Consider the following 18,417-nt stretch of genomic DNA (forward strand, 5'->3'; position numbering starts at 1 on the left):
AGCCTTCTCTTCTCTATTGCTTTGTTTGAATTCTTAGGGTTTCTCCTTTTAGAGCTTCGTCTTCGGTGTATACTAGCTCCTCAACACGTGTGTTGTACGATGTAATCTGAGTCATGTACTATGTAATTTTGTAAAATTATTATAATTATATTAAAATAAATTTGAGTTAAAAATTATAAATAAATGATAAATTACAATTTTGTGAATGATCAATATGGATTAACATATGTTTGAGCTTTGGTTATGCCAATTTCATAAACAATAATATACCCAGTGTTATCACACAAATAGGGTCTAGGAAGGATAGAGTGTACACAGACCTTACCTCGGAAGATAGAGAGGTTTCCAAAGTCACTTATATCTATTAGCAATAACAAAATACCAAACAAGTTGAGATCAACTATATGAATCAATCACCATTAATTTCATCATTTTGTCTAACTATTCCAATCAAAATTACTTTCAACCACATTGAATCAGAAAGTTGAATTTATGACATTAAAACAAATAAGAGGTTGTAACATGATTACTGAAAAACAAAAAGAAAAAAAAAGTGTCTCGATCATACACACACAAACATTAACTAAGAAGTGATTTTGGAGAGATAAAGCTTTCTGTATAAACTACTCCTTTCCAAAAGGTATCATCACATAGATATCGTAATTCAAATGGTCCTTTGTGCAAGATAGTCAAAACGCGTTTTGAATGCATAGTCAACAAAACACGTTTTGAACACGTAGTCAAAAAAGGAACAAAATGCGTTTTGAACGCGTAGTCAAAAAAAAGGAACAAAATGCGTTTTGAACGCGTAGTCAAAAAGGGAGGTTCAATACGCGGATTTTACGCGTTTCTAATTTCCTATAAATAGAAGACCTCTTGCCCTCATTTATCCCATCCCATAAAGAGAGAGTAAGAGTACAAATAGAGTTTATACACCAAGATAAATATTGTAGTCTTGAGTGTCCTCTTTAGTAGTTGTTCCTTTTACAAGAGAGAAGTGTTAATTGTTGTTTTCTCCTTGTATTTAAGAGCAGTGTACTCCATATTTTAATAGTGAGATCATTCTACCCCGTGGTTTTTCCCCTCTATCAGTTAGAGGGGTTTTCACGTAAAATTCTCGTGTCCAATTTATTTTCATATTAATTGTCATATCAAACTTTAGTTGTGGTGCTTCCTCCCCCAAACACTTTGGATATCTCAAGTCCAGAACCACAAGGTTCCGAAGATTCGCATAGGAGTAGCACTTCACCATCTGCAAACGTATATATCGGTATGATTGAACAAAGACCGGTACCTTGTACAGTAATCACTTGATTCCACAATTCCTTAACACCGTAGTCTGTCATTGCCCATAACTTAAGAAAATCTTTCCCCTCGTGACCATAAGTAGAATAACTACAGAGCATATCTCCCAATAAAGTAAGCCCAATTTTGATATATAGCATGTTGAAAATCGAGCACATTTCCTCTGATAATGGTATCTCCCTGTACACCTCATTTGAAATACTAAATGAAACCACAGAATGACTTAGTGACGAACCAAGCCAATGAAATGCACCGTGTATAAATGCCAAAGAGTCCATATCAGACAACACAGGGTGAACACCAGTAGGATGTTTATCCGTTAATCTCCAGGAACAACTTTTCAACGAGAGAATTTCAATGTGTAATTTGAGATCAATCTTAAGGATCTTATAGTCATCACTAGTTGAGTCATATCCCAATCCCCAAGTACAAAAGTCCACCGGTGGAAATTTTGGACGGGGAAGTACTATTGATTCTCTTGTGGAGGGGTTCCATAGCAAAAGTTTGGGGTGGTTGGAAGAATATTTACGAACTCCAGTAAGAGCCAAGCCATCGTAACAACAATATATTCTGCAACTCCATGGTGTACAGCTAAAAGGCAAATCAAGTTTTGTTTGTACGCCCTCAACCCGTTGAATGCCTGAATTATTATAACAATACAAGGAAAACTCGCCCTTACCATTAGACCATTGGCTAACAAGAATTTTTCGGGAATGTTGGTTTTTCTTCACTTGATTGTGATATTTCATCTTCAAGAAAGGTTAATTTTTTTCAAAAACCTGAAACACATTTGAACCGAAGAAGAGACTGGATAGGTAGCCTGATGAGGATGTTCATAATTATTTCTTCTTGGAAGAGGATTCCCATAGCCCCATCAACATCCACCTGCTTTCTTTTCTTTGAATGCTTCAAAACTCTCTTCCCTGCTATTAAAATTTGTGGTTAGCCATGTGCAATTGCGACATCAGGATTTTCACCAAGGAGATTCAAAAATATAAATAATTAAAACATACAAAAAAGCTAACGACATTCAGCATCTACTATATCCATAAAAAAAATTGACCTGTTAATTTCTCTTTTTCCATTTACATAAATCTTGGCATCCAGAGTTTAAGTTAGACATAGTAGATATATACAGCTAAATAGTCGAGGTGCATAAAAAGCGAACTCAGATATTGTCGTTACAAAAAGAAAAAAAAACTCAAGCAAAAAGACACCATAGCACACTTATAGGTCTTGAGAACGAGCCCTAGTATGGAATTGTCTTTGCGCGGGATCATTTCACCTCAATGTAAGGCTTTCTATGTGAATCCGGATTTAGCGAGCCCCAGTGAACACCAAGTGGGAAACAAATAAAATAAAAACAGAAAATACACCGCCAAGAGTACTTGTGGTGGAGTGGTCATTCGTACTTAATTAGAGGTCTCAAGTACGAGTCTTGAGTATGGAATTGTCTTTGTGAAGGAGCATTTTACCCCCAATGTAAGGCTTTCTATGTAAATCATGCCAAGACAGGTATTGAACACCAAGTGAGAAACAAAAAAATATCCTATCAACCGTTATGGTGGAGTGGTTCTTAGTACTTAACAAAGGTCACGAGTTTGAGCTTTAGGTATGAAATCTTCTTCTTGAGGGGAGCATTTTAACCCCAATGTCAAGCTTTTCGGTGCGAATCTAGATTTAGTCGAATCTCAATGTCAATATGAACACAGCATATAAAACAAAATCAGACAATACAGAGAAGAAACAGATACCACTACAAACTTTTCTATAGTGATTGAGAATTACTGATTTCTTCATTCGTCTCATCTTTGAAATTTTCTTCTTCTCTTTTGGCTTAGGGATTTTCTTTTTTTAATATTTTTATAACTCTCTTTTAATATGATGCTTAATTTTATTTTATTGCACTGAAGTGTTTAATATACAAGTTACCCGTCTTTATTCAGTCGTACCAAAATATAGGTTTTATATTTGTTTATGTATGAATGAGACACTTTCTTGCTTTTATGGTAATCGTGTTACAACCTCTTATGTGTTTTTATATCCGAAATTAAACTCTCTAGTTTACTTTGTAGTATTCTTTTGCTTGTATTATTAACAAAACAGTGAAGATACGCAACCAAGTAGAAACTCTGGGGAACTTCAAAAAACTTAATTATGTGTCTCACACAACTGATGCTAGTTGTATGATGCTTTTATGTCTCACAATTATCAAACTTTTGGTATCAAAGTCAATGATGCTTAAAATTACACAGCAATAACATTTGCAAGCAGGTCTATAGTAAATTTAAGAACGAAAATGGACATGAAGAGAGAGAATCGCAATCGCTCTGCTTTTTTAAATTAAAATTTACTCTCCTGACGTTATTGTTCTACAATAAATTACACAACCAAAATTGCGCGATCCAATATGAAGGGAAAAAAAATTATGCTTGTCTGATGTTTACTTTTGACAAAATTGGGAAGACGAAAGCTACTCTTCACTTTACTTCCAAGCTTTTCTACCTCGAAATTGTTTGCCAGCGCGCTGCTGCTTTCTCTTTTTCTCAATCTTAGATTTTGCTACCTTGGATCTCTTTGCAGCTAATGGCATGCGTTTTTGGTGCTCTTTTTGCTGATTGCTTGAACCACCCGTCTGCAAAATTGAAACGCGAATGTAATCACATCATCCAAATCACAAGCGCATTTCATTATAATGGTAACCTTTTTAACAACTAAAGATCCACCTGTTTTTTGCGCGAACTGAGGACCTTAGCTCAAGCAAGTGCCAAGGTTATGTGAGATATGATAGCAAGAGAAGGAAATTTGAAAGAGAAAGAGACCAGGAAGTAGACGCAAAGTGTGCTTCGGGATACGGGAATACAGCGAGTAAATCATCAATTCCTTTTCATGCACTTTGAACATAAAAGTAGTTTTCTATGTATTAAGAGAAAATTTCCTAATGAAATGCTGAATTCCCCATTCTTAGGAAAAAAGGAATAGGTAAGTAGCTCAGAAGCTTGGCCAATAATAAGAAAAAGCTGGGTAATAAAGAGAAATTTAGAAATATGCAATGCTAAGCTCATGCAAATGAAATCTTTTGCAAACAATAAAGTACCTTCTTCTTTTTCAGAGCAGTTTTAGCTTGGTATCTCCCTCTATCCTCTCTACCAGCCCGAATAATCGCCAGTCTCTCTTCCTTGCTAAGCTTCCTTCGTATGTTAGCCTAAAGTAGTAGATATAATAACATAACATAAGATGCATCCTGTTAGGGAAGAAGATAGCAATTAACAAGAAACAAACACAAAATCCTAAAGTAAATCAAACAAAAGTGCACAAAACTGTGTCCAGCGATCAGCTTAACATGGGGGAAGCATTTTCTTTTTTTTTCCTCCCTCTTTTGTAAATGAGGGAAGCATTTTTCTTCTGATCCAATTCGTAATTCAAAATATAATAGTGACTGCAGAAGAATAATGCTGTGAAAGTGCAAGGCACCTAACCTCAAGTTTAGTAGCATCAACTCTTTTAGTACTAATTTGGTCTGAGCTGGGAAGCTTAAATCCATGTTGTGCTAACACAGTCCTCGCGTCGTTTTTAGCCTGATGAGCAAAATCAGAGAAATGTTACAGCAAAAATGATACATACATTTGTAGGGGGGAGTTCAGGACACCAGAAGTTGTAAAGTCAAAGATCATAAATGAAGTATTCATTGCAAGTGGGCTTCAGTTTCTTCAGAATCAGCATACCTTGAGTTCTTTGATTCTTTTGAAGTCCTCATTAGATAAAATACCATCCTCCATATTCAAGGAGTTATGTTCCATATTCGCCCCTGCTAATTTCTTTAAAGCACGAAGGCTATTGCTGGCAGCATTTACATCAAAATCAGATATTTTCCTTTTTATTCCTTTAGATTCCTTTTCGTCCACATCCTCCTCTTCAGAAGCCCAGCTATTATTATCCTGCATTATACCGCCATCAATACCATCTTCTTCACCATCACTCTCATCATCTTCAGTAGCTGATGCACTATCAATTGCATCATCATCATCTTCTGAAAATTCTTCAGCAGCTTGCGACTTGTTATCTTCATCACTATCACATTCATCATCAATTTCATGATCATCACCAGACTCATTGTCAGAAGCATTATCTCCATCTTTCTCACAATTGACATCCTCTTCACCTGGGTTAACATCATCATCACTTTGTTCATCATGGTCAGACAAGCCAACAGACCCCTCCTCTATATCATCATCACTGTCCCCCTGACCCAGCAACTCAATGCCCGGAACGCTGCTGGCAATACTAACCTCACCAAATGCCTTAGGCCTTGCTTTTGGGTTAGTAGGGCGCCCTCTGTCCTTCTTAACTAGAAGTGAAGGGCAAACCTGCAAGCAATTGTTGCGGTCGTTGAACCAAATAAAACTTCACTGATCCTTTAACATGCATATTTAAGGAGAGGGAAAGAGGGAAATTCTTTATACCTCTCTGAACAAAGTAAGAAGTGATCGAGCGGATGCAGAAACTGCCTTCTCATTAGATTTTCTATACAACACAAGGTCTTGTAGCAAATCTTCTGTCATCAACTAAAACAAAAAAGATGAAAAGGCAAAAGTTGTGAATATATGAACACGTAAAACAGAATATAATAATTAACTAGTAATTAATAACTGACAAGTACTTGGAGAAACATTGTACATACCAAAGGCATGCGTAAGCATATTTCTCGGATTACATTGAGTCCCACGGATATAGCCTGCAAATGTCAAATACAGATATAGAATGAATATTATTTGCGTACAACATATATGATCCTAATGAAATATGAAGTTTTGTTGAATACCTCAGGCCTTGAACGGTCATGCACAAACTGATTGACTACCTGTTTAAATAATGGTTCAACAGCATCAGGAGGCACCTGTCAAGATAAGATATCATCTTAGCAGGAGAAGACTAGCAAGTTTATCAAAAGAAACAAAAAGAAATTGCAGAACAAAAACACCGTACCATATCATGACACGCCTGAACCGCTGCAGCAAGCAAATTTGTCACATCACGCTGATGGGGCTGCAATTATAAGAACACCCATGCACCGAACTTAAGTATGAATGTGGAAGTACAATGCCAAAAGAAATATCAACTGTGATTCCAAAGGAAATTTCATAATTAGATACCTGAACATATCTCTGAAGGTAAGGATAGAAATTCAACAAAATCAAGTGATGGAGCCCAACTGTTCGGGCGATTACTTTCATCATCATCATCTTAACCTGGAAGGAGACAAGAAATGAATAAATATGTGATTTTAAGTGATGGTCCCCAAAGGAAATACTACACAGGAAACTCCATTCCAGTTGCACCAAAGCAAAACTACAGGAAGTAAAGAAAGGTAATCTACCTCAAACCTCTCATTGCAAGTCTGAAGACGTGAGAAAAGCTTTTCAGCAAATCCCTGCAAGAAAATATATACTATAGGTATCTTTTCCACAGATTCCAAATTACAAAGACAGCATCATGGAGTAACAAGAACTTAAAAAACCTGAGCATCCTTTAAGTGGTTTAATGGGGAATAATAACTAGTGTTGTTATTTTCAGATTGCATGCGCTGCTGCTTCTTCATGCTGCGGACGGCACGCTGCAACTTTGCTTGCTTTTTCTTTTTGCTGGACGATGTACCCTTATTATTTGCCTAGATGTGCAAGTAGTCGTAAGTACAACAGATTTGTTGAATATTTACCACAGCGGAGGACAAACTATCATTACTCTCTTGAGTTTGAAAAAAAGTTCAAGTATTGAAAGACAGAGACACCGGTAGTAAGTTGTTCTGACATTCAAAGATCAGAATATGAAAACTCATTATTCCACTCCAAAATAGAAGGATCAGATCAAAGTGCAAAATCTCATCTGCATGTTTTCCAACCTAAAACCGGAGGGCACCACATCTTGAACAGACCCGTTATTCTATACTTGTGCCAAATAAGATCAATAATCACATTGAACAAAAAAAAAGAGTGAAACAAATATGCTGACATGGATCAAAACCCATTTAATGAATGACACATTAGAATTATAAGCCATTCACTGTAATCACTAGTGCAGGCATTATTGCTCTGCAGATGTGTATTATATAAGGAATGCCCATAGAGGATTTAATATAAGAACCAACCTTATAAATAGCCTCTTTATTTAGCAAAACCTGAGGCTGATTGGCTGTGTGCTCATCTTCACTATCTGCCAGATCACTATCTGAATCATCTTCAATTTTCTCATAATCAAGAAGAAAGGATAAAGAGGCAATCATAATCCTGAGAATTTATACAAGTACAAAGAGCTTTAGTTGCAAAGTGGTGAATGCAGTGAGCAACTATTAGCAACAAAGCCTACCTCGATGATGAATGAAAGCATGCCGAGCATATAGCATTTGCTGTTCTATCATCAAACCACACCCTTCTTCGATGAAGCTCACAAAGTGTGATCAGTGATCTTTTTGCTTTTGCTTCATCCTCTTGCTATCACATTTTAGTATCCACAAATAAGCAGAATTTCAACCTTCAACCAAAAAGAAATTCAGAAGGCATTACAAAAAAAGGCAGAACCAAACCTGTAGCAAGGCAAACAAAATGTTCTGAAGTGCCCGATTCTTCGTATCATTCTTGTGCTTCTGATTCATACGTCTAATACTATGGATAATATGTGAGAAAGCCAATTTTCTCAAAACCCTATCCCCCAGAGTCTGAAGCTCCATGAACAATGCAAGTGTCTCCCCAATATCAACAATCTGAAACAAAACATAACATCAATGTTGATCTACATTAGTTCCTTTTTAAATTTGTCGGGTAATATTTCATCAACGTTGATCTACATTAGTTCCTTAACCATCTAATTACAAGGTATTCAATTATTCTTCATGGCTAACACACATATCGAGTGAACTTTCAATTACTATGTGATGCACAAATCATTGCAATTTTTTAAATAATCATGGTGTTAGCGCCAGCTTGCGCGCACCTCAACTATCCACACGATACCTACTACCTCCCACCAACACAACTATCGTGTAACTCTATCCACCAAGATTGGACAGATAGAAAGAAATTAACTAGTATTTTTTGCCTCTGATGGAATTTGGAACTGAGACCTCATGGTTCTCAGCTCACTTCATTGACCACTAAGCCACACAATTAGGTGTTTGATACACAGGTTATTGCAAGATATATCAAATTGAGGAGCAACTGCTTTATAATTTACTAGACAAGTCAAATTTAAACTGCGAGGTCAATCAAACAGCATCACATATAAAACAAAACGGATGCATTAGTACTGTATGTTCAATTCAATAGAAAAAAGATATCAAATTGAAGAGCAATACCTTTCGATTAAGGAGTAAAATCAAAGCTTGAGTAACATGAACACGTAGTCCAGAAGGCAAAGTCCGAGCCGAAGAACGAAGCAACTGAGCTAACTCATTGGGGAAATTAACAAGCTTTTTAGGGTAAAACGGAGTTACATGTGACAAAAACATAGCACGGTCACCTAAATCCTTGGAAACAGTCGGGTCAGTTGATACACCGCTAAGAGAAGTGAAATTAAGTGCTGCTTGTTGTTCGAAGAGATCCATTGAGGATTTGAATTGATTGTATACTAATGTTAGTTCAGATTCGTATCCTTCTGGATCGCATTTCATCTTTGATTGTAGAGTTGGTAAGCTTAGTTTCTCCGATGATAGACCTGAGGCTGCTATTCCTTCCGCCGTCAGCTCCGACGGCGCATGACGGCCGGAAACTGCAGACATGGTGACCGGAGAATGTGTTTTTGTGTGTGTAAAAGAAGAACCCTTGTAAAACCCTAGAACTAGAACTGAGGTTGAAGATGATAAAGAGGGGTAGAGATGTACTTCTTTAGTATGGAAAGGGTATTTGAGTCTTCAGAGTACAACTACATAAAGCACAAAAAATAAAGAATTTCTTTCTTTTTGTTTGGTTTTGAGCATACATAGATGTTTGATACAATAAAAAAAAATTATAACGAAGTCATTTAGGTCAATTTATGCTCACCTCAATTAATTTCATGTAATATTTGTTAGGATAAACACACAAATCTCAATAGTTTAGGGTCTTATTATGTGTCTTTCTGTGAGTTTTTTCAAATTACCATTTGTGTCAGATTTTGATGTGAATACGTTGTATCTAAGTGGATTCGCATGTATTTAGGACAGATTGACTCTCTCACTTGCCTCTCTCCCTAGGTATTTGTGTTTCATAATGTTTCTAGTATTCCAGATACATATATCTAGTGTGGTTTGCATGTATCTGGATATGATAACTCTTTCTCTTGCCTCTCTCCTATCTCGCTCGTCTCTGTCTTATCTCGCTCATATCTTACTCGGCTCTCTCTTGTATATTTGTATTACATAGTATATTTGGTAACAAAAAATATATAGCAACAGATGGTAACTTTATTTACAGCCCTTTTGAGTAAGGACCTCATCCAGAACGCTATCGAATCAAATCAAAAAAGATATGAGCGGCGGGTCCTATGTTGAGTAAGGGGGGAGAAGGTGTCCCTTCTGCTAAGTTGGAGCTAGGGAAGTTAAAGCATAACATCTGGTGTGACGCTATGTAGGTGGTGTGTTTAAATTAGGACCATACATTGGGATTCTTTTCCCCTCATCACTATCCAGTCGGGATGCTTTCTCTCTTCTCCTTATAGATCACGTGAGTTTAGTTTTAATTTTCTTGAGCATTAGGTCTTGATAATTATTGATCCGATATCTTTAGATTTGCACCAAGAAGGTTCCCTATTTCTACAATTCACAAGAAGATACTTCTTATTTCTTAATGTACATTGATAAAATGGACGTTTATTTGAACTTGCAAAGTTGGGAATGCTATTACACTCTTAAGCAACAAAAAAAAAGATCGAATTTTAGCAATGAATTTTAAACAATATATATATAAACATGGTAAATTCATACAAATGACATACACATAACATATAATTATGTTATTCTATATATTTGATAAAATCATACAAATGACATATATGTTATTGTATTCTCTTATAAGTCGTTTGTGTGTATTTTGTATAGTTAGCCGTTTATGTGTATGTTGTATGTTGTTTGTAAGGTGAGAGATAAAATGGAAAGATTAGAGCTCATGATCTCTTCAATTGTTATAAACAAATCTAATTAATGTTTTCGAGTTCATGAGCATGTTTGATATTTAAAGTTTATGAATTTTTTCAATAATTTCAAATTAATTTACCATGATAATTAAAATCACGATCAAATTCTTATAAATTTTTTAATATACATACAAAATATGAACTAAAATTACTAAGTTTCCGAAAATTCATACCTAAAACTTAGAACCCCCACCCCCACCTTAGTCCCCACCCATTTCTACAAGTTAATAGGGCTCATGTAATAGCCCATATAGGCAAATAAAAGCAGAAGCCCAAAAGTCCATAACTAAGTTCAAACCCAAACCAAACCTAACCTAATTAATTACGTGGCATCTTTAAAAATGTAAACGTGGCTATTATTTCATCACTAGCTTTAGATTTCTCTTACATTTCAAAAAGAAGAATAAGAACCGAACGGAATCAGAATTAGAAGTTTATAAATTTTAAAATTCTATTTTTTAAGAATTATTAAAACTAAATAATTCATACATATCTAATCAAATTTGAACTTAAGTTTATGAGTTGAATTAGACTTAGAGCCCGTTTGGATGGGCTTTAAGTTGGTCAAAATTAACTTAAAGCCCATTTTTAGCTTTTGAATGTGTTTGTCTAATATTAACTTTAAGCCATAAAGTTCTTAAAGTCAGTCAAAAATGAAAAGTTAGGATTTCTAACTTTTTTTTTTCTAAGTGCTTAAAGCCGTTTTGTTTGACCATGGAAATTACTTTTATATCCATTATATTTTAACTAAATTCTCAAACTACCCTTTTTATTCTTTTAACCCTAAAATTCAAACACTTATTTTCAACATAAGCACTTTTATCCAAACACTCAATTGCTTATTTATAAAAATAACTTTCAGCACTTCAAAATTCTAAAAATATTTTATACATAAAAATTACTTTTTTTAAATTCATCCAAACGGACTCTTATTAGCTCCGCCTCGAAGAAAGTGGTCAGTTTGCCTCCACTTTCCCATAGATTTCAAAAACGATCCAAATTTTCTATTCATTTTTTTATGGCTAAAAGTTTAACAAGTGGATGACAAAACCATAAATGGTGGAGTCTACATTTGGCTTTTTGTTTAACTCCTTTGCCATCTTTGTGTTGTTATTAATAGGACAAAAGAAGATAAATACCAATTTTAAAAGTATTTTGGCTTATATTACACAAACAAACAAAACATTACTTGCCATTCCCACTATTCTCCACTAAGAAACAAAAGGAAATGATGGTATTTTTCCTTGTTTTTGTTAGGGCATGTTTGGACTCAAGTAGTTTTTTTAGGAATATTTATAGTCTTTTAACTCTTTTTATAGCCACCCTTTGATTCCCTATACATCTTATGTCATGACAAACATACAACCAAAAAGTTGTTCCACACACTTTAAATTCTCTTTGAGATAAAGAAACAAAAGGTGGTGGAGAGGTGGGGGTTGGATTTTTAATAGTTTTATTTATTTTTTGTTTAATGTTTGGTACTATATTAGAACTCATTTATTTAATTTTGAAATTTGAATTTCATAAGGCTGATTTAACGAGAAAATTAATATATATTTTATGCCTAAAATTTGAACTCAAAAACTTTAGTTGAGCTTCGATAAACTCTTCTCTAAATTCATTGTCATATGCTCATGTATGAGTAATAATTAAAGGTAATCACTAATGCAACAAAGCATTTTATCTTTTCCCCTCTTTTACGGATTAAAGTTACGTTTTTTCCGTGTAGATATAAGACTTTCAAATTAATAATTTAAATAATTTTTTTAAAATAAATAAATCACATTCGATGATTTTCTCAAACTACAATAACTTATCATCATAAAAGATGAAATAGAGCTAAAAACAGGTGATAGTTAACTTCAAGTGAAAATGTCTATAACTAATAGGCGCAAAATTTAACTTTACCCAACACATAATCATATAAACAATCTATACATTAACAAATTACTCAAAAACTAACTTAATATGAAAAAGAAAAAGTATAATAAGCGAGGTTTGTTGCATTGTGATTTTATTATAGTAGTAAAAGCATAATATATAATGTATGATTAGGACCAATTCAAACAATATAACACACACTTGATACTCTTATTAAGTAGATAAAAGTAAAGAAATGATTTTACTATTTACTAACTTTTGAATCATGCGCTACTAATTTTTCATAACTTTTCGATTATGTAAAAAAATAAAGTAATGTAATCAACTACCTTATTACTTGATCTTAGCCAAAAGGCCTATAAAGGTATACCTTATTAACTACACATATAAAATAAAGTATAATTAAAATCTCAAGTAACTAACAACAAATTCAAGTTTATCCGGACTTGAACTATATGGGTTTAACTTTTAAGATTAATAACATTGAACTTAAATATATTTTAAAATTTGTAAATTAATATCTACTATTTATTACTTTCTTCATTTCAATTTATTTGTTTTATTTTTCTTTTTAGTCTATTTCAGAAAGAACATATCTATTCTTTTTGGACAGCTCTTTAGTTTCAACGTTCTACTTGACAAGTTTAACACCATAAAATTGAAGGTTGTTTTGTTACATTTCATGTGTTTTTAGTTTACGATAACAAAATTTAACTTTTTTATTACATTAAAATCAGACAAACAAATAAAAATGAAAGGTGAATAAATTTAGTAAATTTTACCTATTGAAAATACTAGTTTCAAATAAATCCGCAAAGCTATGAGTGGGTGGGGTGTGTTGGGGGGGGGGGGGTTGTTGAGGACTTGATAGAAATTTTGGAAAGACTAATAAAAGCTAAACACAAAGAGCCAAAAAAGGTAGCTCATTTTCTCACAAATTCCATGTTCTTCAGAAATGCAAAATGACAAGTGCAAAAACAGTAAGGACAAAAACTACTCCCACGCCATTTTCGACAAACGTAGCCATGAAGAAACTCTTTCAAAACCTGACACAACACACATATCCTCCACCCCTTTCTCTCTTTAATTGAACCCCAGAAATCCCAATTCCTCATTCATTTTCCCCTCCCTCTCTCCCTCCTTCTCCAGTAGCAAGTTAAAAAAAGCAAGAATCTTGAACTACTTGTTCTAGTAAAGATTTGTGATTTCTCAATAAAGCAAGTGAGTTGTGAGGGTTTGTTTTGATCTTTTCTTGGTGGGGTTTTGATTAGTTGAGTTACCCTTAAAGGAAATTTTGGTTCTTCCTCTATTTGGTGAAGTTTCTGTTTTTCTGCTGAGTTTTCAAAATTTGGACTGAAATGGTTGTTGGTTCAGATTCTGTTTCTTGTTTCACTTGTTTTTAGTATTGTATCCAGTTGAATATGCTCTCTCTGTGTCTTTTTTCCTCTTTATCAGTTCTTCTTGATACTTTGTTAGAGCTTTTTGAATTTGTCACTTTGGTTCTGTTTTTACTATGTTTTCTGTTTGTTAATTGTCAACATCTGAGCCAAGATTTCATTTTTACCAATTCAATTTTCTGTTTTTCTGCTGAGTTTTAAAAATTTGGACTGAAGTTGTTATTGGTTCAGATTATTTTCCTTGTTTCACCTGTTTTTAGTATAACATCCACTTTAATACTTCTGTAAGCAACTTTCTTGTGTTATCTTGATCTGATTTATTAGGAAATTCTGTGTCTTGATTCAAGATTCTTTTTTTTTACCTCTCTGTAGGAGCTCCCACCCTTTTACCTCGCTTGGTGACTCGAACTGACAAACTTAGTATCGAGGCGAGGGGTACTTACCATCCGAGCAGCTCCCTCTTGTTTTTTTTTTCCATTCAACCACTCTGAGGTATGTGAGTTATTTTTTTGTGGGGGAACCAGTAATTCCTTGTTGTGATTCAGTTTGTGACAATGTTACAAGATGATGGTTCTTCATCTGTGACATCATCATCACCCCTTCAAGTATTTCCCATGATGTCTGTATCACCTAGCTTTGGTTCATCAAACCAGTGGCTCAAGGAGCTGAAATCTGAAGAAAGAGGGTTGTATTTGATACACCTTTTGCTTGCTTGTGCTAGTCATGTGGCTTCTGGTAGCCTTGAGAATGCTAATATAGCACTTGATCATATTTCTCAACTTGCATCTCCTAGTGGAGATACTATGCAAAGAATTGCTTCATATTTTACTGAGGCTTTAGCTGATAGGATTCTCAGGAGCTGGCCTGGTCTTTATAAGGCCTTGCGTTCGACTAAGTTATCGGTTGTCTCAGAAGAAATTCTTGTTAGGAAGATGTTTTTCGAGATCTTTCCGTTCTTGAAGGTGGCGTTTGTGGTCACAAATCAAGCTATAATTGAAGCTATGGAAGGTGAAAAGATGGTTCACATTGTGGATCTTAATGCTGCTGAACCCTTGCAATGGCGCGCGTTGCTTCAGGACTTAAGTGCGCGTCCTGAAGGACCGCCCCATTTGCGTATTACTGGGGTTCATCAGCAAAAAGAGGTGTTAGATCAAATGGCACATGTACTTACTCAAGAAGCAGAAAAACTGGATATCCCTTTTCAGTTCAGTCAAGTAGTTAGCAAATTGGAAAATCTTGATGTTGAGAAACTTCGCGTGAAAACGGGGGAGGCTCTTGCAATTAGTTCAGTTATGCAATTGCACACCCTTCTTGCCCATGATAATGAAAAGAAATCTCTCTTTCCTTTTAAGCATTCAAATGGTGTTAACTTGCATAGGGCACTTGTCAATCAAAATACTTTAGGGGAATTTCTTGAAAAAGATATGGCTAATGGTTGTAGTCCAAGCAATGACACGGCTTCTTCATCACCACTATGTTCAACTGGTTCAGCAAAGATGGATAGTTTCCTCAATGCTTTGTGGGGTTTATCACCGAAAGTTATGGTGGTAACAGAACAAGATTCTAACCATAATGGGACAACTCTTATGGAGAGGCTATCAGAGTCGTTACATTCTTATGCTGCATTATTCGATTGTCTTGAATCCACGCTGCCAAGAACATCATTGGAGAGATTGAAGGTGGAAAAGATGTTATTAGGTGAGGAGATTAGGAACATTATAGCATGTGAAGGGATGGAACGAAAGGAGAGGCATGAAAAGCTCGAAAAATGGTTCCAAAGATTCGACACATCTGGTTTTGGGAATGTACCTTTGAGTTATTATGCTATGTTGCAGGCAAGAAGGTTGTTGCAGAGTTACAGTTGTGAAGGATACAAGATCAAAGAAGAGAACGGTTGCGTGGTGATATGCTGGCAAGATCGAGCCCTTTTCTCAGTGTCGTCTTGGCGATGTAGGAAGTGAAACTAAACTTAGTTTTCATTGTAAGGTTTTAAATTTTATCTCTACCTTTTTTTGTTGCAACATAATGTGTAGAACTTCTGTTAGTGAAACTGCTATCGACATGTTTAGAGTCATTCTATCATCTTGTTTGATCTCATGTGATAGTTTCTTTCTAGTGTTTACATTTCCATTTTGATGAAGCTGGATCAATCAAGATGATGTTTTCATAAACTTTCTTGTATAAAGTCATATTTTCTTGTTTTGTGTTTTTATGTCCGGTGAATCCATCGACAGACACCTAAAATTGACACCATTTTTCACTTTAGACACATCAACTAAGACTTCTACCGTTTAAACACTTGTAACAAGGTCTGACTATGTCATTTTAAGACTTTTTGTTGACTTGCAAGTTGCGTGTCTTTCACTTGTTAAAATCATCGAAATTCAAAAAATTCTCTTCTTTCTTGGGCTTATTAAGTTCTTTTTTTTATTTATTGTACAATATTCGTCTTTAGGAATTAATATTCTAAATGGTGAATTAATCATTCAATATCCATTTCCTTCTCCGACGAAATGACCATATCACCTCCTTTTTCCAGTAGATGAGAACAGAATTTCCATTTTGATGTGGATCAATCAAGATGATGTTTTCTTAAAGTTTTGGTATGAAGTCATACTTTCATGTTTTTTGTTGGTTTGTTGGTATGTTGGCTGAACCCATCAATAGACACCTAAAGTTGCATCATTTTTCATTTACACATTTCAATCGAGACTTTATCGTTTAAATACCTATAGTAGGGTCCGGCCATGCCATTTTAACACTTTTTGTTGACTTGGCAAGTTGTATTTTTCACCTGTTTTAGTCGTTGGAATTCAAAAGTTTTTTTTTGTTTGTTTATTAAATTCTTTTTTGATCGGTTGTACAATATTTGTGTTTAGGAATTAATATTCTAAATGGTGAATTAGTCATTCGATATTTATTTCCTTATGTGATGAAATGACTATGTCACCTCCTTTTTTTCAATAGATGAGATCAAGATTGAGAGGTATTATCGCAACACTTCTTTAGGGATTAATATTCTAAATGGTGAATTAGTCATTCAATATCCAATTATCCATTTCCTTCTTCAACGAAATGATTGTCACCTCCTTTTTTTCACCTCGATAAGATTAATCTCACACAAATTTGGACTTCATTTGCCAACATGGTTCTACTAGGCATAGGCCTTAATCATTAACGTCTAATGGGCCACACTCAATTTGATAAATTGGGCCTGCCTCTTTGTTGTTGCTGAATGGGCCTGACCCTTTAATGGTATTGGGCCTAATTAGTAGCCCAATTGACATATTTATAGCTATCGTCTATAGGCATCATAGAAAATTTAAAATATGAACTTAATTGTTCTTCTCGAATCACTCTAGTACGATGGAATGGGGAGAGGATGTTGCAAAATAATGCAACACGATTAAAAAATTAGCTTCGCTGCATAAGATCGTTGAATCAACCGCGACTACTATAATTAAGAGGGAGAAAGAGCTTTGCATTAGGAACCCTTTTGGTGGTCACTCTCTTCCTTCTGATCATGGCAAGTATTTTTAACTATTTGAGAAGTCCGTTAACCGTCTCATAATCGCATGCAACAAGGAGGGGATTCTTACGTTTGGCCCTTTTGATTTCTCTCATGCGAAAGAACTAAATGTGGGTTAAAAATATTTAATAAAAATACGTTATTATCGATTCAGATATTCAATTGAAACAGGTCGTATAAATTTAAAAAGTTATATTTATTATCTATTACTAGCAGTCTAGCACCACATCAAGCAGTACAAAAAAGTGAAAAACCATAAAATAGAATTGAATTTTTTTATTTTAATTTTAAAACTAAAGCCATAATTGGGAAAGTGTAGTTTGTTAATGGAGCATCTCAAATAAGCCATTCATATCACATATATCCATCATTCTCTTTACTACTGACACACAGAAAGAGGAAATAAAACAAAAATAAAGTATAGTTCCTAAAATACCCTCTGCCTTATGGTGCAAGTAGTAATTTTTTGCTAGACAAAGGATGCTATGTGGTAATTGTACTACATGGATTGATGTTTGTACCTTGATATGGCAATTGGCAAATGACAAATTATCTAATTTGCTAATTTTATATAGACACACTTGTTTTAGTAAAAAAAAATGTTGTAAATATAACAAATTGACATTATATGTCTCTAATTAAATAGTTTGATGATCAAGAAATCACAAATTAAACACATTAAAAATAAAGTGAACGATAAATCTATTAAATGCATGATTTTATAAAATGTTGAGAAACGAACAATTTTATTTGATATTCTATTCGTAAAAATAATATGTTATGATATACTATGAAATTATATATAACACAATCATTCAAGCAAGTTGTTAGTGATGTTTTTGTATATTGTCTGGTTGAATCTTTCGAATCTATATAGTAAATATGTAAAAAAAATTGTCAATATGATGAAAAAGAAAGTTTACATAATCATTAATATCCTTTCATATTTGTATTGACAAAACATTTTTTTTTCACACGTAAGAGACATGCATTTGGTGAAAATAATAAGAATGTGTGTGATTTAATTCGAGCACAAGTGTTATAAAAAAAGATATTTCACTACGTGCTTAAATTTTTTGACTTTACATTGGTATGTATTAGAACTTGGCATGTGATTTTTGTATTGAAAAAGTTTGCCTTAAT

At 34.3% G+C, this 18,417-nt stretch overlaps 2 protein-coding genes across 4 annotated transcripts; one reads left to right on the forward strand and one right to left on the reverse strand.

Annotated features, from left to right (window-relative positions):
• Positions 1-3,611: 3,611 nt before the first annotated feature.
• On the reverse strand, positions 3,612-9,183 carry LOC129884145 (uncharacterized). The gene is made up of 15 exons (XM_055958497.1): positions 8,654-9,183; positions 7,886-8,062; positions 7,669-7,793; positions 7,451-7,589; positions 6,824-6,973; positions 6,683-6,736; positions 6,459-6,554; positions 6,292-6,351; positions 6,128-6,202; positions 5,987-6,040; positions 5,769-5,870; positions 5,031-5,672; positions 4,785-4,883; positions 4,403-4,510; positions 3,612-3,940 (listed from the first exon to the last, which is right to left on the reverse strand). Exons 1-15 carry the CDS (start codon positions 9,074-9,076, stop codon positions 3,791-3,793), a joined length of 2,454 nt encoding a protein of 817 aa, XP_055814472.1. The 5' UTR covers positions 9,077-9,183; the 3' UTR covers positions 3,612-3,790.
• A 4,079-nt stretch (positions 9,184-13,262) lies between these two features.
• LOC129884173 (scarecrow-like protein 3) lies at positions 13,263-15,842 on the forward strand. Of its 3 annotated transcripts, none has more exons than XM_055958522.1 (2): positions 13,263-14,029; positions 14,118-15,842. In XM_055958522.1, the coding sequence occupies exon 2, from the start codon at positions 14,300-14,302 to the stop codon at positions 15,704-15,706; it is 1,407 nt and encodes a 468-aa protein (XP_055814497.1). In that variant the 5' UTR covers positions 13,263-14,029; positions 14,118-14,299; the 3' UTR covers positions 15,707-15,842. The 3 variants fall into 3 exon arrangements, with proteins under 3 accessions (XP_055814497.1, XP_055814503.1, XP_055814494.1); XM_055958528.1 differs by having other exon boundaries at positions 13,263-13,661; XM_055958519.1 differs by having other exon boundaries at positions 13,263-13,569.
• The last annotated feature ends 2,575 nt before the right edge of the window (positions 15,843-18,417 follow it).

This window comes from Solanum dulcamara, chromosome 1, assembly GCF_947179165.1.
Source record: "Solanum dulcamara chromosome 1, daSolDulc1.2, whole genome shotgun sequence".
Classification (NCBI taxonomy): domain Eukaryota; kingdom Viridiplantae; phylum Streptophyta; class Magnoliopsida; order Solanales; family Solanaceae; genus Solanum; species Solanum dulcamara.

Bases quoted from the DNA above. Each gene is read 5' to 3' on its own strand.
- LOC129884145 (XM_055958497.1), bottom strand. From the start codon at position 9,076: ATGTCTGCAGTTTCCGGCCGTCATGCGCCGTCGGAGCTGACGGCGGAA. The intron at 7,590-7,668 runs GTAGGCTTTGTT...ATAAATTCTCAG, and splicing joins TGCTTTCATTCATCATCGAG to GATTATGATTGCCTCTTTAT. The intron at 6,041-6,127 runs GTATTCAACAAA...TGACATTTGCAG, and splicing joins ATGACCGTTCAAGGCCTGAG to GCTATATCCGTGGGACTCAA.
- LOC129884173 (XM_055958522.1), top strand. From the start codon at position 14,300: ATGTTACAAGATGATGGTTCTTCATCTGTGACATCATCATCACCCCTT.